Genomic DNA, 24,439 nt, shown 5'->3' on the forward strand with positions numbered 1-24,439 from the left:
TTACCATGATAAATGAATAAAGGAAAATGGTGAGCCCAGGGCGGTTACATGGCCCGGTAAATTGCTTTCAGCTGATTACTGTATTTCTTTTGACATTTATCAACTAGGCTTTTTTTGCTGTTGTCGCAACCTCGGCATCCCAGCAGCAGCCTGGGCTTGAAGGGTTTGAGGAATTTCTCAAGTATTTACAGATATTCCTTATCCTGTAGCATCGCACTCTGCCTCACATGAATTAAAACCTAGCAGTAAAACTGCACCAGCGCTGGGCTGGGGATGGAGCTGCCTGTCCCCAGCGCCGTCGGGAGGCAGTGGGAGGAGGTCCAGGGCTGGCCACGCTGGTGAGGCAAAGCCAGGGGCAAAAATAGCTTTTAAATTTCAAGAAAGGCAGAGACCTGTTCTCCGAGCGACCGTAGCTGATGGCCCTGCGGCAGGGGAGGGTTTGGGGGGTCCATCTGCATCCTCACCTCACCCACCGTGCTCTGCATCAGCCAGGAGCAGGTGTAGCACCCACTGCTCTCACCCCCAGTACCAGCAAAGCAGCGCAGGCAGCATGTGAGCCGACAGAGCCGTGCCACCACGGCCCATCCTGCTCTCACCCCCGGTACCGGCAGCACATGAGCCACAGAGCCGTGCCGCCACAGCCCATCCTGCTCTCACCCCCGGTACCGGCAGCACGTGACCCCACGGAGCCGTGCCACCACGGCCCCATCCTGCTCTCACCCCCGGTACCAGCAGCACGTGAGCCCACGGAGCCGTGCCACCACGGCCCCATCCTGCTCTCACCCCCAGTACCGGCAGCACGTGACCCCACGGAGCCGTGCCACCACGGCCCATCCTGCTCTCACCCTTCCATTCCCCCATGGGATGGGCAGACAAAAGCACCAGCTGCAGCCCTGGCCCCTGCCAGCCACACAGGACCACAGAAGCACCCACCACACGTGGCCAAATGCATGGCAGCATGCTGGCCCCAGGCACCACCCCCCACCTGCCACAACCACTGCACAGGGGCCACTGAGGGCCACTGTAAACCACCCAGGAGAAGAGAGGACAGACACTCACTGTGCTTACTGTGACCGCGGCCGGCTGGCACACGGATGGCTCTGGGGAGGTCGCACTTTTGCTGTACAAATCATCTGCTGGTCTGGTGCCCCACACCAGGAGCTGCAGCACAAGGCCTGCCTGCTCCAAAAACCTCCTCCTCCTCTACCATCAGCAGGAACCTCTCACTTGGCTCCAGCCTGGATTGCACCCAGAGCTGATAAGAAGCTGCAGCTGATGCTGTTGGCGGGTGGGGAAGGAGCTCCAGCTGCGCCAAATAACCCAGGAGGGAAAGCGATCCTGAGCCAGAAAATGGTTGGGCGGGGTGAAACATGGATCTGATGTCAGCGATGCCGCTTCAGCCACCAAACAGTTTGGCCTCAGCAGCAAATGTCGCCGGGTGGCGTGGGGCAGAGCGCAGGGGCGAGGGAGGGCCGTGGCTGGACCCCCTTGAGCTGCGGCCTGGGCTCTCTGCACCCTGCCGCGCTCGCTGGGAGCCCTTTCCCAACAGCACGTGGATTCAGGGCACCGGTGGGTTCCTGCCCGGCAAGCACTGCCGTGGCCTGGTGGGTCGGTGGTCCCTGAGGGGGCTGCAGCCCCAGCATGCACGGTGCCCCTGTGCGCATCCCCGCTTACCGCAGCCCAGGCAGAGACCCGCGCCCTTCGCTGGGGCTGCCCGGGCAGCCGCGCTCGGCTCCCCCAGGACGCTTCGGTTTGCTCCGAGCCGCAGAGCCAGGGCAGGCGCACCAAGGGGGTCGTGGCAGGGACCCGGGGCAGGCACCAGCCTCCCATCACCTCCCGGGCTGAGCCCCGCGGCCACGGGAAACACGAAGCAGTGGCGAAAGGAAGGAAAAACTCCAAGGAAGCTGGAAGCTCTCGACATAGTTAAAAACCAACATTGCTCTTCAAAATAGATGTGATTGCGCTCCTTGTGAGTCATCGAGCAGAGACACCAAGATTGCTTTGTGCCAGGGACGAGCCCGGGCGCTGATTGTGTGCTGCCCGGATTTGTATAAAACAGACCATGGATGGCATGTCAGAGTTTACAGCTCGCATACATTTTCAACAGTGAGCTTTGCAAAATGTATCAATGTAATCTCTGCCTCCTATATTCCGTGTTGATTAGACACGATTTCTGGCTGGATTTTCAGAAAGCTCAAGTGCTTTTTTAATCACTACAGAAGCTCATTATTGCTTTCCAGTGACTCTTATGTCCTTCACTTCTCCTTTCAGATTAGAGTCTATAGTCAGATGAATATTGGATGATTTCATTACATACAAATGCAATCAACAGTTTTGCATAAATTTCTCCTCTTTTCTTGAGTTTCAATTGACCTCAGCACCCGTGGAGGCAGGCGCAATACACATGTAAATGAGCTGGCGTTGCTGCAAAGACACGGATGCGGAGAAACAAGATAAACTGTCAGATAATATTCAGGATTTTTAAGAGATCAAAAAATACTTCCTTGTTCAGCCCAGCCGTAAAAATGGCACCTTCAGCTGCCGGGGAATTTGCTTTTGTTTTGCTCAGTGTCTGGCTGTGGACAAAGGCCAGGAGTGGCACCAGTGGCCGAGCGCGAGGCTGAGCAGTGCCGGGCCGGCGGCGGCAGCGTGGGGACGGGAGCGGGCACCGTGGGGTGCAGGTGGTGATGGCGCAGGGCTCCTGCTGGCGGAGAAGCCACTGGCGGGGTGCGGGCAGACCAGCGTGCTGGGGAGGTGCCCACCGCAGCCCAGCACCTGCTGCGGAGCTGGGTTTGGCGGCTGAGCCCCTGCCGACGGCGGGTACCGCCATCCCCAGCTCCTGCCATCCCCAGCCCCTGCTCCGGCGTGACCGTCTCAACCAGGGGATGCTGAGTTCGGACCCCCCGGACCCCCATCTGCTCCCGAGCGGCCCCAGGCACCAGCCCTGCAGCAGGGGCGCCTGCCGGGGCGCAGGGCTCGGCCGCAGGCTGCCCTCCTCGCGCTGCCTGCCCTCCTTGGCGGGGCACAGGGGAACCACGCGTTCCAAATGTATTTAAACTAACACTCCACGCGAACAATCAGGGCTAATTTAAACAAACTATAATTAAACATAAAGGACCTCTTGGTAGGGAAGTCGGGGAAAACTGTCAGCAGTTACTTTGGATGCGAAGCCCTTACCTTTAAAAGAATAATTTTTGTGCTAATGTGAGCAATCCAGTACTCCCACACTCGCCTTCGGGGGCCGGTGGGGAAAGAAACTCTTGGGTTTCTTTTGATACCTTCACGTGCTAATCTTCTTAACAGATTTTTAATTAATGGGAACAGAGCACTTTGCAGCCGTGAAATCTATTGGTGTAATTGCCTGGTGGATTAGTCCCATTAACCACACAAATTACCTGTCTCCAGGCCACCGGCCCCACCGGGGAGCTCCCCGTGCTGGACACACCGAGCGGCCCCATTCTGAAGCAATTTTGATAAAATAAACTCTCTAATCAGGTAAATAATTCCATAAGGGAAATTGCTGCCTTCCCACAGCCCCCATCCAGTGGGACCTGGCTACTTTCAGGGGAATGCAACATGCCTCCAATTACAGACAAATCTCCAGCTCAGAGACCGTTTGGGAGAAGCCCACGGCACATGGGACCCCCTCAAATGACAGCAGCCGAGGAATTAAGGCATTTAAGCTGTCAGCCGGAATCTGGCCCGGCCCCTGATTACCTGGGGGGACGCGCGGCATATTTAGGTTCGTGTCTGTTGCAATTTCCTGGCCCCCAGCGTTGATCCCGAATGACTCGAGTCCGTGTCAGGTTCCTGCCCGGGGTCCCTCCGACACGTGGCCCCAGGCTCGGGGATGCCGACCTTTGGGCAATTAAGGACATCCAGGCCGCCCTGAGCCCAGAGAAGTGGAAGTGTGCAGTTGCCCCAGAAAGCTGCCGGGCGAGTGGAGCCGCCTGCGCCCGTTTCACCACAGCGCTCTGCAAAGCTGCGTGGCTGTGCCCGCGGCTGTCACCGCTCGGGATGGGTGCCTGGACCCTGGCGTCCCTTCCCAGCCCTATCCATGAGTCTCCATGGGGCAATCTGTTGTAATTTTGGACCTGAACCCGATGGGGAGTCCCACGGCTTCCCTCCGCTCAGACCCTGAGATGGGGATGTGCTGCCCCAGGGATGTCCCCGGGCAGTCACGTAGCTGGGACCAGACGCGGTGGGCACAGCAGGGTGCAGGGCATCCATGCGGTGTCACACGGTGATGCACAGCCCCAACACGCTTCCCACCCAGACAGCTCCAAACCTGCTGCACCGGCTGGGGCAGCTTTCCACTCTTAGCCCTGCGCCCGGGAGCAGGGAGGAGGGGTCCCTGCCGCACCATGCCGTGATCATGTGTGATGGGGACAGCCTGGGAGGAAATGTCCTGGGGGAGTTAGACCCTGGCAGTGACATGCTGGTGCCCAGTGCTGTGCACAGCCAGCCTTGGTGGGGACGGCCATGCGGTGAGGTCACCTTCAAGCATCCCCTGAAATGCTCAGGTGGGTGATCCCTGCGCTGGTGCCTGACCCTAGGATGGAGGAGCCCAAAACACGGGTGGCACAGCACTGCTCTTCCCCCTGTGACGGGAGACTAAAACTCTCCCCCCCCTTGGCTGCCCCCATGGCTCCTGGCACAGGGAGCAGAGGGTGATGCGTGGGGCCACTCCAAATTGGAGGGGCCGTGTAGGCGGCCGAGCACCTCTGTGGCCGGGGTAGACCCAGACGGGAGGGCCGGAGCACGGGAGCTGCCTCGCTGCGCGGTGCCGGTGAGCGCAGCCGGGGAACCCTACACCGCAGGTAATTGGCATCAGATGCTCCCTGACCTGCCGCATCCACCGGGAAGCTGGAAGCATTTATTTGTCTGAGCCGGCGGCTCTATCTGCGTGCAGGAGGCGTTGGCGGTGGCGGGGCTGGGCTCCGCGAGCCTAATGAGTTTGAGCTGAAGATGATGAATATGATTGCTGAAAGCACTTTCCTGAGTCCTCCTTTCCTGGGGCTCGGGTTACGAGTTCCCAGACAGCCTGTCCAGCCCTGGCTTTTCAGCTCTGATTTGTAGCCTCCCAAACAGCATTTGTCAGCTCCCCGTGCCGGAGGAAACGCTGGGTCCTCTGCTGCTGTGCCCGGCGGAGCTGGGGAAGGGGTCGCCAGCCCTGCTCAGCCATTGGGGACAGCTCCGCTCTCCGGGCTGCCTCACTGCTGCCCTGCTTGGCCCTGCACCCCCACAGCCCCCCTGAGCCCAGCGCGGGGCAAACCGGACCAGACCGATGCCCCGTGAGGGGTCTCCAGCCACGAGCTGTGCTGCTGTGCTGGACTGAAGTACCTGCGGCTGTCGGGGACCTTCCCTACAGGGGACTCAGCACCAGTCGCCTCTTAACCTTAAAGTAGAACAACGGGAGTTTTGGCTTCCTTGTTCCCTGCCCAGCCCCTGCAGCCCACGGTCAAGGGTCCACCCGCTGAGCCACGTCCCACCCAGAGCCTCTCGGGGATGTGCAAGGATGGGGCAGGCCAGGGGATGCTCCGTGGGCCATGGGGATCCCCTGGGCCTGGAGGGACACGCCTCTCCCAGGCACGGCCACCCCTGGAGCGCAGGACTGGGGGGCCGTGGGGGTGCCCCTGCCCAGCTGCCCCATGGCTGCGCTCCCGGCGCAGGGCTCGGGCAGGGTCCGTGCCTGCCCCACTCGGCCTTTCGCCTGCCCGGGGTGGGCTCCCCCGCTGCCACCTCACCACCCACCCCATGGCTGCGGAGCCGTGGCGCAGGGTATCCCCGCAGCCCCAGCACCCCTGGGCGGACACGGGGGGAGGATTTTCGGGTGCCAACCCGCCACTGGCTCTTGGGTGCTGCTGTCCCCCCCCCGCGGCACTGCGGCTGACGGAGGCCCCATCAGAACCCGGGGGAAGGGGTCCCAGGCTCAGGACCAGCGGTGCTCCCGCAGCCCGGCCGCCGCCGCGCTGCCATAGGCGGTGCTTTGCTGCCTCCCGACGGGAGGACGCGGCCGGCAGCGCCGGCTCCCGCACCCCCGCCGCCTCCCGCACCCCCGCCGCCTCCCGCACCCCGCCGCCTCCCGCACCCCCGCCGCCTCCCGCACCCCGCCGCCTCCCGCACCCCCGCCGCCTCCCGCACCCCCGCCGGCTCCCGCACCCCCGCCGGCTCCCGCACCCCCGCCGGCTCCCGCACCCCCGCCACCTCCTCCGCCAGCAGTGGGGCCTCGCCGGCCCCTGCCCGGGGATGAGCACATGGGGACCCGGGACGGGGTAAGGCCACGGCAGTGATCTCTCACTGGCCTCTCGGGCCTGGCACTGTGCGGGCAGAGCCGCTGCTCCGCCGGAGGGACTTGGCTGCATCCGAGCACGGCTGCAAAACACCTCCCATTCTGGGGCACCCCGCAGCCGGGGCGATCACCTTGGTTTTAAATCGAAGCAAGACTGCCGTGGCAGTTCCCGCACCCGTCCTGCTCAGATGCTGCCTCTCGGCAGAGACCGAGGCCCGGCGCTGGCACATCACCAGGGCAGCGCCAACAGCCCCAAGACAGCCGGACCAGGAGTGGGGTCGTGATCGCGTCCCCCCTACACTGGGGGGAAAGAATAAGGAAACAAAGCTCCAGCGATGCCTCCGGAAGGAGGAGGGAAGCCACAGGAGGAAAAGAGGTGAAGCTGTAGCCCTGGTGCCTGCAGTCACTGCTTCGAAGAGCAGAAGAGCAGCATGAGACCAGCACAGGGCTGGCCGAGAGGAGCCAGACAAGAGTGCGGCACAAGGCGCGGCGAGGCCCCAGCACCGCACAGGAGGAGAGGAGAGAACCCTTGGGCGTCAGGAACTGCTCTGGCCACCTCTGAGGAGGTTTTGTGTGCTCAGAGCTGAAACCCTCCAGCCAGAGCCCAACCACCCCAGGCTGCCTCTGCCACACAGCCGTCCGTCCTGCTGCCGTGTCCCGCTGGCAGCTGGTCAGCAAGGAGCGCTCCAGGCGCCACGGCAAGGCCTGTCCCCGCTGCTGCCCTGCACTCGGAGAGCAGCCGCCACCCATCCTCACACCCCCTCAGCGCCACGTCTGCCCGTCTCCGGGGAGGCTCTTGCTCTTCCCAAAGCCACTTGTGAGAGTTTATTTTCCCACTGCAGACTCTGGGCTGTTTGTGCACTTTGGGAACTTGCACGCTCCCTCTCCAGCTCCGTGACTGGCGACAGTGGGGCCGCATGCAAGGCTGCGGTCTGGGGTCAAGAGGCTGGGGGAGACCCCTCGTGCCGCTCGCCTCCCCCAGCCCTGCCGGCTCCTGTGCCAGGACCACCGAGGGCAGAGCCCCCTCCCCGCGGCAGGGAGGAGGAGGGAAGTCTCCAGCGAGCCACCAGATGCAGCTGGACCTTGGCCCGCTGACCGCCTGTGCGGTGCTTGGCGTGGGGCCCTGCAGCACCCATGCTGCCGGCTGGGGCCAGCTGCTGCGGCGTGAGCGGTGCCGGCACCCGGCAGGCTCGGCTCGGTGCTCCCCCGTGCTGGCGGCAGCCCAGCAGCCGCTTCCTCCCACTCTGCGCGTGCCGCAGAGGCTGCAGCTGCTGGTGCCGCTGCCCCACGAGAGCCTCCCTTGCCCCTCCAAGGGGGTTCATCAGGCCGAAGGAAACCTTTTTACTTGTCTGGTTTCCTCCTGCCTTCTCCCAGGCCCATGGCGGTAACGCACACGTGGGGCTCGGCAGCACCGCGCTGGCACTTCCCCTTGCTGCTACAGAGCGATGTTGGGGTGTTTGCTGCCCAGATCCAGCACCCACGCTGCCAAGCCCGTGGCAAACCCGTGGACTTGCCCTCCGTGCCCTGGGTGGCCCCAGCCGCGTGCTCATGCCAAGGGAGGCTGCAAGGCCGCGGTCCCACTGCGATGCCCACGCAGCACCACCCGCCCTGGCCCTGGCCAGGGACAGGGACTCATCTGGGGACCTGGGCTGGCTCCAGTCCTGGGACATGAGGACAGACATCCTAGGTTGCAGCTCAGACAGACAGTGATCACAGAGGGGAAGCAGGGAGGTTTGTTGGCAGCTGGGGCTGGCGGCGGGGAGGTCGGTAGCTGATGGGTTTGTGCTGAGCAGCCTGGTGTGACACTGAGTGCCTGGAGCGAGGGGTCTGGGTACCGGGCAAGGTGCCAGGAGCGGTGGGGGTGCACAGGACAGCCAGGCCACCCCCCGCCCTGCAGCTGCTGGCAGCAGCCCCCTCCCTCACCCGGCAGCTTGGGGACAGCCCCTCCATGGCAGCCCCTCCACGGCAGCTCCGCAGCAGACCTGGCGAGACAGCCAGCCTTGGGGCTGTTGCAACCGTTTCCCGTATTGTGCAAGCAAATCATTATTAAAACCTGACGAGAGGAAAGGGAGCAGAGCTGCGAGTGTGCAGAAGAGCTCCTGGAGCTGGGACATCCCCAAGGACTGCTGGGCTGACTCGGGGGGAGTCGGGCTCTGCCAGGTCCCACATGCTGTGATCAGCAGCACCCAGCGTCGGGTGCAGGGCAGGAGGGGGAAAGGCTAGAGCCAGGGCTGGCGGTGCCGCCGGCAGGGACGGAGGGGAAAGATGGACACCCACAGGGTAAACCGCTCCGCACTCTGTGGGGCTGCAAAACTGTGGGGCCAGTGGCAGCAGCGGCAGGGGGATCCTGGTGCTGCCCTGCTCCTACAGCCTGGGAGCGCACAGATACGGGGTAGGGGGGACAGGGCAGCTCCTGGGCGATTGTTTGACACCATTCCCCCATGCTCCTGCTGAAACCATCCCAATGCCCTGCTGAAACCACCCCAATACCGTGCTGAAATCCATCTCTGTGCGCTGAACTGCTGACATGCCATGGCTTTATATTTGGTGCCCATCCAGGCGGCTCGGCCGCTTTTTGGCTCAGAGGCCAGAGAACGGGGCGAGTGGCTGGGCATGCAGTGCCCAGCAGGATGGCGCTGCCCGTGGGCAGGCTCGCAGCAGGCAGGAGCAGCCCTGGCCCCGGCGCACGCTGACCACACCAACTGCATGCATACAGCAAAACCTGCCCCTCATTTCCAGCGTGTATTCATCATTGGGAGACAGACGGTGTCCCCACCCTACCAGAGCAAATTGAGAGTCTGCTGAGCTCATGTTTGTGTCATGGCTGATACATTTGCCCACTGAAGCTGGATCGAAGGGTCTTGTTAATTTTTGGACACCCGCAAAGGCCGCTGCCACGCTCCTTCCCTGCCGCTGAAGCCCAGCAAAGCCCCACTCCCACAGCCCCACTCCCACAGCCCTGCTCCCACAGCCCTGCTCCTGCCCCGTCCCCACCGCACAGCCGCTTTCCACGCCAAGCACAGGAACAACGCAGGAACCGCGCACCACCCAGCCCTGCCGGGCTTCCTGCCGCTCTGCAAGGAGGTGACAGCAAAACCCAAGATAATCTTGAAACACACCCAGGCCCGCGCTGGGGTCTCTGCTGCCGCCGCAGAGCAACACAGGAGAGGGCGAGCAGCCACAGTCCCTGGGCTCTGGGTGCCACCAGGCTCAGGAACATCCCCTGAGGCTGGCCCAGCAAGGTCTGCAGCCCATCGTGCTCTCGCCCACTCCAGCCACACGCAGAGCTGCTCCCAGCTGGATGCGCTCCCCTGCGGGGTGGCTGGTGCCCGCCTGGGCTGGGCTGGCCTGATCCTGTCCCCGCTCTCAGCAGGCTGGCGCTGGGGGGGGCAAAGTGCCCAGGCAGGAAACACCCAGAGATGGTTTGACTGATAAACTCAGCTTTTCTGGCTGTTGGCGGCTGTGGGCAGCCCGGCTCCTGGCGCCAGCCGGGCAGTGCTGCTGGGGCAGCCTCCCGCAGTGGGTCAGAGGGATCTGGGCCAGGCCCACAGCCCACGGCCACGCTGCGGGGATGGGGCTGCTGCCTGAGCTGTAACAGGGTGCCCCAGGGCACGGGGACCCAGGCAGGGGGCTTGTGGGTCAGGGGATGGGCATGGGGGTCCTGGGGGACCTGGGGACCAGGGTGTGGGCATAGGGATGCTGGGGGACATGGGGACCAGGGCATGGGGATGCCGGGGGATGTGAGGACCAGAAGATGGGTATGGAGATGCTCGGGGAGGTGGGGACTGGGAGGGACACGGGGGGACCTGGGCATGGGCAGGGGGCTCCCGGGGGACACAGGGCTCCGGGCACGGCCGGGGACCCAGGGCTGGCCACAGGGACCCCGGGAGGGGTGCGCGGGCGGGGGCAGCCCCCCACCGAGGGCCGGGCTGTCGGAGGCGGCCCCGTCCCGTCGGGGGCGGGAGGAGGCGCGGCGGGGGCGGGAGTGGGGGCGGCGGGGCCGCGAGCGGCGGCGGGACGCGGCGGAGCTGCCTCTCGCCATGGGCGGTGGGTGCCGGGCCCGGGCCCCGCCGGCCGCGGGGCTGCGGCTGCTGCTCGCCCACGCCGTGCTGCTCTGCGCCGCCGGGAGCGCCGCGACCGACGGCTCCGGTACGCGGGGCGGGGGCCGGCACCGGGAGGGAGGGAGGGAGACAGACCCCGGGGAGCCGGTACCGGGGGGAGCGGTGACATCCCGCACCGGGGGGGCCGGGGAGTAAAGGGGGACCCAGCCCCGGGGGATCCGGTACCGGGAGATGCGGGGGAACCTGGTCCCGGAGGGTCCGGTGCGGACCCCCGGAGGCGCAGGGGCCGCGGGGTGGTCGCTGCCCCCGGCGCTCGGGAACGGGCTCCGGGAGCGGCCGGGGCGTTTGCCCCAAGCCCCTGCCCAGCGCTGCGGGCCGGGGGCGGGATGGAGCCCATCACCCCGGGCTGGTCCTCGCCCCGCCGCTGCCCGGACCTGGCCGTGGGGCCGGGAGCAGAAGCCCCGGAGCGGCGGGCAGGGCGGGCAGGGTGGCCGGCAGGAGCCACGGCACCACCGGCCCGGAGCCCCGAGGCCACCGCCTGGGGCTGAGTCCCCGCAGCCCCCGGACCTGCAGGGTTTGGCCCGTCACGCCTGACCGGCGAGCAAAATCACCCATGACAAACAAACTTCCCCTCTACCTCCCGCTGCGACCGCGCAGGGACCACACACAGGGGCTGGAGGAGCTGTCGCTGGCCTGAGCGTGGCCGTGGCCACGCAACAGGGCTGGGCTCCCGCCAAGGCCACCGCCGTCCTGCGAGGCCCTGCGGCAGGATGGGGCCGTGGCCGCCCCAGGGTGGCCCCACCACTGGGCTGAGGGGCAGCACCCATCTGCTCCCTGCAGCCTCCCAGCGATAGCCATGAAAGCTGGCAGCTGGGGCCCTTCCCCGCTCTCCCCGAACACAAACCAGGTGAAACTGCAGTTTGGGGGTGAGGATGGGGGGCTGGGAGCAGCAGGGACGGCTCCGGTGGCCTGAGCCATCATTTTGTTCCCATGCCCATGTGCCGCAGCAGTTGACTGCACGCTGGTGCAGCCACGGTGGGCTCAGGCTGCCTGTGCGCCTGGGGATGTCAAGGAGTAATGCTGCTTACAGCAGGCATCCGGGGAGCATGTTGCAAAGCAGAACCGTGTCTTGAATCCCATCAGCTCCATCCCCGGCCCCTACAGTGCAGTCTCCTCCAGGGCCTTAATGGGGCATTGACTCCAGTCCCTCTTCTGTGAAATGACCTTCCTCCCTGCAGAAAAACGCCATCCCAGCATGAAGGTCAGGGCACTTTTCAGGTTTTACAGTTCCTCGATAAAGTAATGTTCTGAGCAAAAGCAGCCCAGGCACGTGGGCTGCATCCGTCAGCGGGGCTCCGGCCGCCTGCCTTGCAAATGGTGCTGATGGTGACCCCGTCTCCAGCAGCCTGCCCGGGCTTACCCACCACTGTGGGAAGTGACGTGCCCAAACCCGAGAGCCCCCAAACCGTGCACAGGCTGGGCGCATGGAGCTGAGCAGGCCCCCCGCCATTGCAAGGGAAGCGGGACTGTGGGAGAAGCAACGCCTCCCCGCAGCCAGCCCGCCGGGAGAGGAGGGACTTCTCGGTGCTGGAGCAGCTGGTCTCGTGCAAAAACAGTGACCCCGCGGCGGGGACTTCCCTGTTTTGGCAGTGTACATGTCCAAAAGGGGAAGGTGACCTGGGGTTCCAGCACTTTGAGGCCCCGTGGCCGTGGCCGTGCAGAGAGCGGCCATGGCTGCTCTGCAGGGGACTCCGGGAGTCGGGGTGCGACCTGGCGGGAGGTGGCAGGTTCATCCACTGGGGACAGTGGGGCTGGGTGCCCCCAGCGTGGCCCAGCCACCCTGCAGCCCTCCAGGCTTCTCAGGCTGCAGGGTCAGAGCAGGAGCAGCAGGAGCGAGTACTGGAGGAGGAGGGCTGGTGCTGGGGAGGCGGCACGCACCCTGCTGCAGGGCCCATCGGGCACGTCTGCATGAAAGGAGGGACCCCATGGGATGAACCTGGCTGTCACCCGCTGGGCTGGACCACAGGTGGCAGGGACAGGCAAGGGACAGCCTCTGTGTGGTTCCTCCTCTGGCTTGGCCATCTCCCGGCATGGGTCTCATCTTCCCAAAAAGCTCCTCCTGGGGCTTGAAGACAGCTGGGAGCAGCATCCATGTGTCCTGCTGGGCACAGGACAGGGCCTGGGGACCCACGGGGGACCCACGTGCCTGAAGCAGCTGGGACAGACATGCGCTGGGATGGTGCAGCTGTGACCAGCCCCTGGAGCTGACTGCTGTGCGCTAGGATCAAAGCAAATTTCCCCCCTATGTGGGGGGAAAAAAAAAGATACCTGGGATATACATGAAAGGATGGCTCTCTTCCAAGCCTTAATTAGGGAGGGAGATATCTGATTGAGGAATTAGGGGAACTGCGCCGTGCCCCAAGGTGCTGTCAGCAGAGCGGCTGGGCTCCTGCTCCTCCCCAGCACAGTGCTGGGAGGACCACAGCCCTAATCTAGCCCTCGGATCAGCTCTCAGAGACCAAATAACAGGATGTTGGGCTGAGGCTGGGATCTCCTGCTCACTTGGTGTTTGCTGCTTAGAGCACTTCTACTTGTCTCCTTGCTGGCTGCACCTTGGCTCCGAGCTGTGATGTTTGCTCTCTGTAGACTTTTCCTCTGGCTGTGAGCAGAGCCAAGCCGGTCCCATGGTGTTTCTCTGTTTCCTCTGGCAGATAGTGCCCTTGGATGTTGGCTTGCCTTCAGGGGTGTAGTTTTGTACAAGTGTTCTTGGAAAATAAACCTGACCATCCTCTCCACAGCCATTCCACAGCTCACGCCATTTCACCCGCTGGCAAACGGGAGGCGCGGCAGCAGCCGGACATCACCGTCTGCCCCAGCTCCAACCGTGGGGCAGGTCGGGCACGGACCCCGCTGAGCGAGGGCAGGGGGGCACCTCTGGCAGAGTCACTTCTGATTTGTGCCTGTTTCCATAGCCCGTGGTCAACCGCCTCCGCCCAGCACAGCCCCTCTGCAACGGGGCTCACGGAGCTTCAACCCGGGCCGTGCAGTGGAGCCTGCCGCCACACCGAGAGCCCCGGGGCTGCATTGCCCGCTCCAGCCAGCGCGGCCACCTGCCCACAGCCCGTCCACCTGCCCGCAGCCCATCCTTGGGGCCGGCAGCCCAGCTCAGGTGCAGGGAGGAGGATTGCTGAGCTCCACATGGCATGCAGCTGCAGCCCTGGCATGCTGCTCTTGCTCACGGTGCCGCCAGAAGTGGTTGCAGATGACAATCTGGCTGTACTGCGTGTGCTGTGAACAGCTTGTGGGCCCGAGGAAACCTCCCTGAATCAGAAAAACAAGTGCATGAGCTTTTCATTGTCTTCAAAGTCTGTGGCTGCGGAGCTGTGTCCCATCGAGCAAGCCCGGCTCCAGCCCGGCCGTGGTTCACCCCAGGTTGCTTTGGCTGCGGAACACAGAGCGGATGTTGTCCCCGAAATCTGGGATTTTTCAGCGGTGATGGAGTGTGTTCACCAGCTCTGCCGTCACGGAGGGGGCCGTGCTGCAGCGCGGAGGTTGGCAGCAGCTTTCTCCACACCTGGAGCCGTCCTGGCAGGGCCGGCACAGGATTCCTGGCCAGGGTGGGGAGCGGCACGGAGCTGCCCCAGGAGGGAGGCTCCGAAAGGACACGAGGGGGTTGCTGTCGCGGGCCAGGACACGCTCCATCCCCCTCCCACCCTTTTGGCTGGAACATGCCGCTCCCACCACACCTCCGGGACCCCGCGGCACTGACACCGCTGTGAACTGCAGGAGGAGGCAGCTTGGCCAAGCCCGGCGTGCTGCCAAACCCTCCTTGGAGGAGTACTCAGTCACGACATGCCATTGAGCCCCGCACTGGGGAGAGCCCTGGCAAAGTGAACTTCTCCTGACTCCCCACGTCAGCTGGAGAGACGGGGCAGGACGCGGCCTGCCGTGCCAGAACCCATGGCATGGAGCATCCTCCTGGCCCTGTGGCTCTGGCGCCCACGGGCAGCCCTGCATCCCCCTGGGTTGCACCAGGCACGGCATGGGGCTGCTCTCTTATGTGCTTGCAAGATTTGCAGCAGAGTTGAGTGCAGAGCTACCGATGCAGTAATAGCCCGGAGGATGCTCCAGCTGTGCTGCAACACAGCCCCCTTTGCAAAAGTTCTCATCTTGCAAAATAACGAACGGGTGGTCTGACCTTAATTTGTCTGAGATAAATAACAACCTGCCTGCTGCCTCCCGTCTGGGTCTGTAATAGCATCTGGATACATGAAAAGATCTAAGATGAAAGGGAGTCTGAGGGAAGGGCTGGGAGCTGAATGCGTCTTTGCAAGCCGGCCCCCGTGACGTGAGGGGTTTGGGGTCACAGGGCTGAGTGCAGCTGGGGCAGAGCTGCAGCCAAGCCCTGGGCTCTCGGACAGCCCCTGCCCTGCCCCGAGTGTGTGGCCGGCTGGGAGACTGAGCAACTTTACAAAATTAGCTTTATTTTTCAAAGATGTTAATTTTTAGCTGCAATTTCCTATGGAAAAAATGTGGTTTCTATTCTGCATGCCTGTCCCTCCACCCCAGCGTTGGAACCTGTTCCCAGATTCCAGAAGAATCTGAACCAGGTCTGGCGGGGGCCTGATGAGCTCACAGACCACGCGGAGCAGTCGATGGACCTGGGAGACCTTTCTTCATCAACCATGACACTGGGCACACTGGGAATGGCTCTCGGTCCCTTCTGGAGCTCAGGGTGCGCTGCCCGTCCCTCTCCCCGCAGCCGGTGGCACCAGAGCTGAGCACTGTGTGTTGGTGGCATCCCTTTCCCCAAGCACTGTGCGTCCCGGTGGGGCTGGTGACCACTGTCCTGCTGATGCCCACGGAAACCCTCAGCCAGGTGTGCTCCAGGAGGTCTTGTATCTTGGCACTTTTATTCTCCTGGCGCAAAGGCTCCGTCCCGGGTCTGTGAGGACCAGCCCAAGTTGGTGGCAGTGCTGCTCCTGTCTCCTTCTCTCCCGTGGGATCCCGCCACTGTGAGACGGGCGGGAAGGGGCCCTTATCTCGCGCCTGCAGGCTGGGGCACGAAGGCACCAGAGGAAGGGGCTGGGCAGGGGCCAGGGGAGCGAGCCCAGCTGTTGGCCCCTGTTGGCGAGGTCAGAGGAGCCGCTTGCCAAAGCAAACATCAGCCCTGACAATTGCCATTATTATTAACACCGGTGCTGTGTTTGCAGTGCTTTATCCCATGCTGGGGCTCTGGGGGCATAGCAGCCCCAAGTGCATGAGGCTACAGCCCCGGCTGTGCAGGAGATCACCGTGACATGGCCCCGTGGTGGCATGGGGCACTGGGCAGGGCACGGCCCCGACAGCAACAGCCTGAGCTGGGGCCAGGGCTTGCAGCACCCGTTGGCGCGTGGCCACAGGGTGCAGATGGTTCCTTTGGCAATCCTGGGTGTTTCAGACAAGGCTAACTTCCACAAGAGGGACAGTGCCGAAGTGATTCTCCTGCCCAAAATGCCTCACCAGGGAGGTAAAAGAAAAGCTAAGCAGTAGTGTCTGCTGCAGGCCTGATATTGCAATGGCCAGGGCAGCGCTCGGCTCCTGCAGCACCTGTCTGCCGTCTCCCTGCAGCACGTCGTTGACACCAGGCTTGGGGGCTGGGCTCACCGAGGCAATTGGCATCAAAGTGCCTCGTCTCAGGGGTAACCCCCCGGGGTGCATCCCCCTGCGCTGGACCCGGCTCGGCTGTGTCCAGGGCAGCGTCACCCCGTGAGGAGCAGGGAGCCACCGGACGCGGTGACGCTGTGGCTGGATGGTGATGTCTCTCTCTCTCCCCCCGCAGTGAATCCCTGTTGCTATTTCCCCTGCCAGCACCAAGGGGTGTGTGTGAGGGTCGGCCTGGGAGGATACGAATGTGACTGCACGCGGACGGGATACTTCGGGACCAACTGCACCTCCCGTAAGTCTCTCGCCCAGAGGACCTCTGGCACCCGTGGGTCCCGGCGTGGCACGCTGCGCCTGCAGCATGCGCTCTCACCGGCAGTGGCAGCACGGGTGGGCTGGGGCCGTTAGCAGGCTTCATTAGTGGGACAAGAGATTTGCCTGGTCTGTCTCCCCCAGCCGAGCTCTGGACACGCCTCCATGCCCTGCTGAAGCCCAGTCCTGCCTTCTACCACTTCATCCTGACCCACTTCAAGTGGTTTTGGGACATTATCAACAGCACCTTCATCAGGGACACGCTTATGAGGCTCGTGCTCACAGGTGAGGGGTTGGAGCGGGTCTCGGGGTGCAGCAGGACTCGGGGACCCCCTGGGCATCGGCAGAGGTGTAGGTGGGGGCGGCACGGCTGCAGTGATGCTGAGCAGCTCCCACGGGCACGGTGGGCACCGGGCTTGAGTCATGTCACTGGGAAACCCAGGGAGGCTGTCACCCCATCACTCCATCACCCTGTCACGCCGTCACCCTGCCCGCAGGAGGCTGCCCGGCCAGGCAGCAGCAGGGCGCAGGGGATCGGCAGGCTGGGCTGCCAGCCAGCTGGAAAACACGAGTGGCTCTTGGCACGCTGCGCTCACGGGGCCACAGGGCTCTTAAGCAGCCACATGGAAAACAGCCTGTGGAAACAGGGAGTTGGCCTTGCTACTCATGTCCCCACATTCATCACTTTGAATAAATACTTAGGTTCCAGCCCTTGGAGCCATAGTGACATGTCCACAAGGCTCCGGCTGTTGATTTTACCCTTTCTGTGTGGCTGTCATCTCATTTATGATCCAAGAATCCACCTAGCACATTAGCATGAGCCCTCCTCTTCTGTGGGGAATTGAAAAGGCTCAGAGCAAAGCCTGGGATGCCCGCATGCCTCTGCTGCCTGCACCTTTCTGGTTTTCGGGGCGGCAGGGGAGGGCGTCTGGCAGCACTGAGTGGGCAGGCAGGGGCCGGGGGCAGAGCCCATGAGGTGCTGCCCTGTGCCCCGTACCCCACAGTGGTGAACCCCATCTCTCCTTTCAGTTCGTGCCAATCTCATCCCCAGCCCCCCCACCTTCAACTCTGACTATGGCTACATCAGCTGGGAGGCCTACGCCAACGTCAGCTATTACACCCGCGTCCTCCCACCCGTGCCGGACAACTGCCCGACGCCCATGGGGACCAAAGGTACGCGGCTGGCCTGGGGGGACCGGCACCGCGTGGTGCCAGGCGTGGGGCTGAGTCACTGGAGCAGCACCCCAGGTCCGTACCCGGTGCAGCATCAGTGTTTCCCACGCACCTGTGCCCAAGCTTTTGCTGCCATGGACATGTCTGCAAGGCACTGCTGGCAATGGTACCGCTATCCTGCCCAAGCTGGCCCCGCGGGCAGGAGGAGCTTGATGCCATCCAAAACAGCAGCTCAGGTTGAGCTGCCGGGGCACGTCACAGCCTGGGTGAGAGGGGTGTAAGGTGCCTGTGCAGACGAGTCAGTGCCTGGTGCTGCAGCAGGCACAGCAGTGCTCACCGACAGCCCTACGGCCAGCACTGGTACCCGGCCGGGTCGGCATGGGGCACCCGCCTTCAACTTCCATCCTTCGCAGGGAAGCAGCAGCTCCCCGACCCCCAGCTCCTGGCGGAGAGGTTCCTGCTGCGGCAGAAGTTTGAAGCCGATCCCCAAGGCACCAACCTGATGTTTGCCTTCTTCGCCCAGCATTTCACCCACCAATTCTTCAAGACGTCTGGGAAGATGGGACGCGGCTTCACCAAGGCGCTGGGGCATGGGGTGAGGGGCACCGGAGTGGGGGGTACAGGGGCATGCGGGGAGCGAGGAGGGGGCCGGGGCATGCACAGCCTTTCTGAGCAGCCTTGACGCTGTGCTCTCTTGGCAGGTGGACCTCGGGCACTTGTATGGGGACAACCTGCAGCGGCAGCACCAGCTGCGACTCTTCAGAGATGGGAAGCTGAAATTCCAGGTACCGCCTGGCACGACAGAAACATGTCACAGTCCTGTGCTCCAGGGTTGTTTGAAGCCCACATGTCTCTGGCAGCTGCCAGGCCAGAGACTCCCAGGAGCATCAGGAGACCCCAGCCCTGTAGGAGACCCCAGCCCTGGTGCCCCGTGCAGAGGACTGCCAGGGCCCCCCTCGGTGGCTGCTGGCCAGAGGTGCCATCTCAGGGGAATGAGCTTTGGGGTCGAGCTATTCTGGCGGCAGCAGTTGGGGCTGTACGAGGGGGATGTTTCTGTCTTGCTCAGTGCTTGCAGGAGAGCAGCCGTGGTGCCCGTAGGGAGGCAGATGCCAGCTGAACAGGCTTTCACTGGGGTGGTTTTCTCCCCTCCTTCCTTTTTTCCATCCCATTCTTGTCTCCCCAAGGTGGTGGATGGAGAGGTGTACCCCCCCATGGTCACCGATGCTCCGGTCCACATGGTCTACCCACCTGACATCCCCAAGGAGAAGCAGCTGGCGATGGGGCAGGAGGTGTTTGGGCTGCTGCCGGGGCTCTGCATGTACACCACGCTCTGGCTGCGCGAGCACAACCGCGTCTGCGACATACTGAAACGGGAGCATCCCACCTGGAGCGATGAGCAGCTCTTCCAGACGGCTCGTCTCATCCTCATCGGTGAGGACCGGTGGTGCCGCAGGGCATGGGCACCTCCGAGCCCCGTGTCCCACCTCCCCGGGCAAGCCCCAAGGACTTGGGCATTGGTCGGTCTCTGTTTGAGGGTGATGGCCAGTCTGGCTTTAGAGGCTGGAGGAGTTGGTAGCCTTCTGGGGATCGTTGGCTTTGGTCCATATAGAAAAAATTGGCTTTGGTCCATCAAAACATTTCATTTGTAATAATTTTGTCATAGTTCTGAATTATTTCATTTTAATGTTCTATTATAAATTTACTATAATCTCAGGAAATGTAATTTTTGACCAAAATCCAGAAGGGACCCGTGTCACGACATTCTCTCTAAGAAGCCTATCACAGTCAGCTTCCTCAGGAACCCTTTCGCTTTTGGCAGACTGACCTTTGCTGGTGAAAAAATAATTCACTGAAAAATTCCCACCCAACTCAACAAGCCTGTAGTCAGAAAGGTCCCAGGTGGTGGATGGGTGCTGGGACGTGCTGCCGTAGCACGTGGGTGACATCTCGGGGCACAGAGCTGGTAGCTCCTGCTGCTGCCAGCTGACGGCTGCTTCTCTCGCCTCCTGCCCAGGGGAGACCATTAAGATCGTCATTGAAGACTACGTTCAGCACCTCAGCGGGTACTTCCTCAGCCTCAAGTTCGACCCTGAGCTGCTGTTTGGGACGCAGTTCCAGTACCGGAATCGCATCGCAGTGGAGTTCAACCAGCTCTATCACTGGCACGGGCTGATGCCCGACTCCTTCATCATCCAGGGGGAAGAGTACAGCTACGAGCAGTTCCTCTACAACACCTCCATGCTGATGGACTACGGCGTGGAGGCGCTGGTGGAGTCCTTTTCCAAGCAGATTGCAGGAAGGGTAAAGTCGTGCTCTCCTCTCCCTGCCAGTGCCAGGGCTGTGGGACCCCGGGAGGGATGCTCATGGTACCGTGAAGGCAGATTGGGGTGGTGGAGCCCAGCTCTGGGGCTCGCAGGGCGGCAGCGGGGTTTTGAGCTCCTCTTCTTCCACTGCACAAAGCTCCGATCCGAGGCATCGCCTGTCCCTGCAGTGCCAGGAGCGCAGCTGTAGCACACCAGTACCGAACTTCGCTGTTCAGCAGTGGGTCGCTGTCGCATACAGAGTCTCCTACCCATGGCAGCACCTGGCACGCATGTCATGAGTCCTCCCCACAAGCACTGTACAAGGCTGGGCCTTGGCAGCCGCGTTTGCTTGTTCTCAGGACTCTGTAGTAAACATCCCGGTGATGCCAGGAGTCTGCGGTAAGCCGGGATCTCCTGGCCCCGGGCTGGGCTGTGGAGCAGCCTGGGCATGGGAGCAGCTTGTCTGGCACTGTTCTTTGCTGCCATCGCATGGATGTTTTCTTCCAAGTGATTACATCTACATTTCTGACCATCTTTCCTTGTGCAAAGCAGCAAGGCTGAGGTGCAGACCCGCTGCTCTTTGGGTGTGTGGGTTCTCCCTGTGACCCCAAACCCCTGTAATTTCTCCCCTCCTCCCAGGCCGGTGGGTCACCGTCCATCCGGGGCTTCTCCTGCACCATTCCCTGACCCACCCTGGGAAAAGGCTTTAACCCAAGCTGCTCTACGGCTTTTCTTTCACAGTGTCCAGTGATTCCCCCTCTTCTTGCTGCAGCACTGACGTGCTGGTCTCCCTGACACCATGCCCAGGACATGGATGCTTTAGCGCGGGGCGGTGGGGCTGTGCCGCAGCTCCCCTGGAGCAGATGCTGGTGCTGCCTTGTGCCTCATGCGTGCTCCTCCTTCTGTTCTCGCCCTCCAGATCGGTGGGGGACAAACCATCAATGCTAACGTCTTGAAAGTGGCTGTTGGTGTCATCAAGGAATCCCGGCAGCTGCGGGTACAGCCGTTTAATGAGTATCGGAAGAGGTTTGGCATGAAGCCCTACAAGTCCTTTCAGGAGCTAACAGGTAGGGCTGCAGTGCTGCCACGGGAGCTCCCGGGGCTCTGCTGGGGCAGCGCAGACGCTCTGCGCTCGCAGCGGGGTACGAGACCACGAGCTGCCCCCCCGCCGCTGGGCTTGCCCAGCAGAGCAGCCGCTCCTGCCCATCCAAGCCTTGCCTGCTCGTGACCCTCGCACCGGGGTGGACAGGGCTGGTGCCTTGGTTGCAGAGGTCCTTCCTCCCGCGAGGCTGGATGAGCGGTCCAGAGGGCAGTGCCTGGCCTGGGAGCCGGGCTCACTGCTACCTGGGTTGCAGGAGCTGCCACATTCCCATCACCCACAGCAAGGCCAGTCCTTGCCGGGGGTGATCCCCTTGCTAAAGTACTCTGATGTTCACTTGATGCAGGAGAGGAAGAGAAGGCAGCAGAGCTGGAAGAGCTGTATGGAGACATTGATGCTCTGGAGTTTTATCTGGGCTTGCTGCTTGAGAAACCCCAACCCAATGGTATTTTTGGAGAAAGCATGGTGGAGATAGGAGCTCCGTTTTCACTGAAGGGGCTTCTTGGAAACCCCATCTGCTCCCCAGAGTACTGGAAACCCAGTACATTTGGCGGAGCAATTGGCTTTGAGATAGTTAAGACAGCATCACTCGAGAAACTCGTGTGCCTCAACGTGAAGAAGTGCCCATACGTGGCGTTTCATGTGCCAGATGCTGTGGAAAATGGCAGCCCTAGGGGTGGTGGACCATCTACTGAGCTCTAGCAGCAGGACAGCCTGCCCAGGTAGAGACCGTCCTTGCCCAGGCACCAGCTGAGCCGAGCTCCCGGCCTGGCGCTGAATGTCCCGTTCCTTCCCGCAGGGAGCGGCAGGGCCCTGCCCACCCCTGTGCCAAGCAGGAGCCGGAGCAGGACAGAAGATGGTCCCACCCTGGGCATCCTCCGCACCAGCCCTTGAGGAGAGGCTGGTACCAGCTCTGTGAAAAGCTCGAGTGCCTCAGGAGTGTGGCTGCTGCCACTGTTCTCAACAGACCCAATTCTCTTGCTAGCAAATACCTTGCACTAAGCCAGCTTTGGGGTTCCCCAGCGGATGCCCACCTCCCTGGGACGCTCTGGACTCCCCTGTGCTTTGTCACCCTCCGCCCCCACGGCTTTCTAGCAACAGGCCACCAGCAGCCCCTCTTCCTCAAGGCTTCCCCGCTCGGGACAGCGGAGCGCAGAGCCTGGGGAGCCCTCACAGTCCTTCCTCCTCTGCTGCACCCCGTTAAGCTGCTGAGCTCCCCAAGGGAGGTGGAGGAGGAGGGTGGCAGTGTGCAGAGGGACGGGGAGGACACGCCGTAGGCATTTATGCTGGTCCAGCGGTGGCTGAGCTTGCAGTAAGAACCTGCCCTGATCACTTCTCCTGCTGCCGCTCCGGGCTGCCCACCCCAGCCTGCCCAGCACACAGGCATAGCCGAGACACCAAGAAGAAGGAACCAAAGCAATGTCTCTGCAGGAGGAGACCAGGGGAGAAGCATCAGATCAGACTGCTGGGACCCCGGCACGCACCGCCGGCCGCCTGAGCGGGGCTGCTCGGGGCAAGATGCTACCTCTGTGCAAACACAGTGATGAAGTCTCTTCCATCCTACGATCATTACACTTCCCTGCATTAACAGCTCAGCAAATGGCATCCCCAAGGCACACAGAGCCCGCTTCTGTCCTGCTCCAGAAACGCACGCAGATGTCGGCCCTCGCTGGCATAACGACCTGGTAGCTGGCAGCCACAGTCACTGGCCTTGATCCCCATCAGATCCCGGTTCACCTCCAAGAGAACAGACACTGAAAATAATACATGATTTTTAAAACTCCTCTCATTTCCTCCAGCCAGTTTCCAAGCTTTGTCTCACCAGCACCAGGCCCTGCAAGAGGGCAGGATGCTTGGGAGGCGGCAGGAGCTGGGGTCGAGGAGAAGTCCCTGGAGTGCTGCTGGAAGGCTGGTGTCCCTGCTGGGGCACGGCTGGGCCAGGCAGCCGGAGCGGGGCCGTGCTGTGTCATTGCCGACTGCATCAGAAGAAATAAACGGAGCAACCCTCCTCCTTAGGAATCGCCTCGGCAGGGGCGTCTCTGAGCCCGTCTCCCGTGAAGGTTTGAGCTACGCTGCCCTCTGGCCATCACCCCCCCACAGCCCTGTGCCGCGCTGCATCTCAGCGCTTACATCCAACAATATGCATTTCTATCACATAAAATCTATCCATACATAAATCTTGCTGGCCAGGTGTTTTGTAGGCATGAAATAGTCCCAGTCTGTAAGAGAGCAGTTGGCTGCAGTTTCTCCCTGTGCTGAGCCTGAGGAGGGGACCGCTCCTGGGCTCCTGCTCCGTCCCCGCAGGACTGCCACCCAGCACAAGTGGCATGGGGGCTGCGCTGCTCCCGGCCGGACCCTTCTTGAAGGGTTCTCCACCGTGACCCCCCCCGGGCACTGCCGGCTGCTCCTCTGCCCGTCATACAAAGCCACGGGAGACAAGAGGAGAACCAGAGCGGGGAGTCCTGGTCCAGGGCGCTGCCCTGAAACGTGGGGCCAGGCAGCACGTGAGGGACGGGGCAGGCAGGGGTGAGGAGGACGACAGACGTCGTATCTCCAGGTAGATATAGCCAGGTAGGCACAGCCGCCTCCCTACTCTGCTGCCATTCCCTAGGTGGGGACGAGGATGGATGGGGGTGTTGGGCATTTGTGGGGGGAGCAACAGGCCTGCGAAGTTCCACCTTCTGCCCTGGAAGTTTCAATCATTTCTGGCTGCACCAGCTGATCTTTTTTATCCCTGATCAACCCAGTATGTCATGATCCAAATTCCTCAAGAGGGGGTTGTGAGGCATTTCCAGGTGATAATAAAACTGGTTATAGGGAGGTGTTAGAATTTTAAACCAGGGCATTTCAAAGGGCTGGTGCTTTGGCAGGGACGCGTTAGGAGGACGTCATGGCAAAGGAACATCTGCAAGCGGAGGCTCCCAAGGCAAGAGCCTCCTCACTCACTCTCTTTAACCCTTCAGAAATGAGATTTATTTTTCACCAGGATATCATCTGGATTTTAATTTCCTTATGGCACACAGGGAGGCAGAGACCCACGAAGGCACAGCGGGCAGGTTTGCCTGCTGCGTGCTCACCTGGGTTGGCCCTGCCCTGCCTGCGCCCTGCCCAGGCTGGGGACCAGCGTGCAGAGACCCCAGCCTCATGGCAGGGGCAGCACTGCCAGGCACTGACGGGCTCCTAGGAGGTGCAGAAGTGCCGAGCAGCAAGCCGAGAGGAGGACACGGTCCTTTCCCATCCCACAGTTCCCTTTCCCCAGCTTTCCCCTTCCCTTCCCCTCTGGGTAGAAAGCCAGTGCCCAGGGGTGACACTGTGCCCAGGTACCAAAATGACCAACGCCCGCCAACAGCTTGTTACGTGGCAGTGGCGGGGGTCTCTCCCCCAGGGTCTGCCCCGCCACCGGCCGTACCCTGTGCCGCGACCCCCCGAGGACCACCACCCTTGTTGTGCTTCCCTCGCTCAGCTGGCAACGCAGTGCTCAAGAAAAAGGCAAACGGCAGCAAATGGGGAGCAATACACCGTCCAAAGACCATCAGTGTGTCTCAAGCCCACACTG

General features: G+C 62.4%; 1 protein-coding gene across 3 annotated transcripts; it reads left to right on the plus strand.

Annotated features, from left to right (window-relative positions):
- The first annotated feature begins 10,292 nt into the window (after positions 1-10,292).
- PTGS1 (prostaglandin-endoperoxide synthase 1) lies at positions 10,293-23,054 on the plus strand. Of its 3 annotated transcripts, XM_087753256.1 has the most exons (12): positions 10,320-10,441; positions 13,326-15,088; positions 16,175-16,291; positions 16,453-16,593; positions 17,338-17,481; positions 17,895-18,076; positions 18,183-18,266; positions 18,666-18,912; positions 19,496-19,782; positions 20,704-20,851; positions 21,230-21,605; positions 21,683-23,054. In XM_087753256.1, the coding sequence occupies exons 4-11, from the start codon at positions 16,575-16,577 to the stop codon at positions 21,583-21,585; spliced, it is 1,467 nt and encodes a 488-aa protein (XP_087609382.1). In that variant the 5' UTR covers positions 10,320-10,441; positions 13,326-15,088; positions 16,175-16,291; positions 16,453-16,574; the 3' UTR covers positions 21,586-21,605; positions 21,683-23,054. The 3 variants fall into 3 exon arrangements, with proteins under 3 accessions (XP_087609381.1, XP_087609382.1, XP_087609383.1); XM_087753255.1 differs by lacking the exon at positions 13,326-15,088 and having other exon boundaries at positions 10,293-10,441; XM_087753257.1 differs by lacking the exons at positions 10,320-10,441; positions 13,326-15,088 and adding an exon at positions 15,099-15,232.
- The last annotated feature ends 1,385 nt before the right edge of the window (positions 23,055-24,439 follow it).

This window comes from Nipponia nippon, unplaced genomic scaffold (genome assembly GCF_047370975.1).
Source record: "Nipponia nippon isolate SJK-2023a ecotype South Korea unplaced genomic scaffold, ASM4737097v1 scaffold_16, whole genome shotgun sequence".
Classification (NCBI taxonomy): Eukaryota; Metazoa; Chordata; class Aves; order Pelecaniformes; family Threskiornithidae; genus Nipponia; species Nipponia nippon.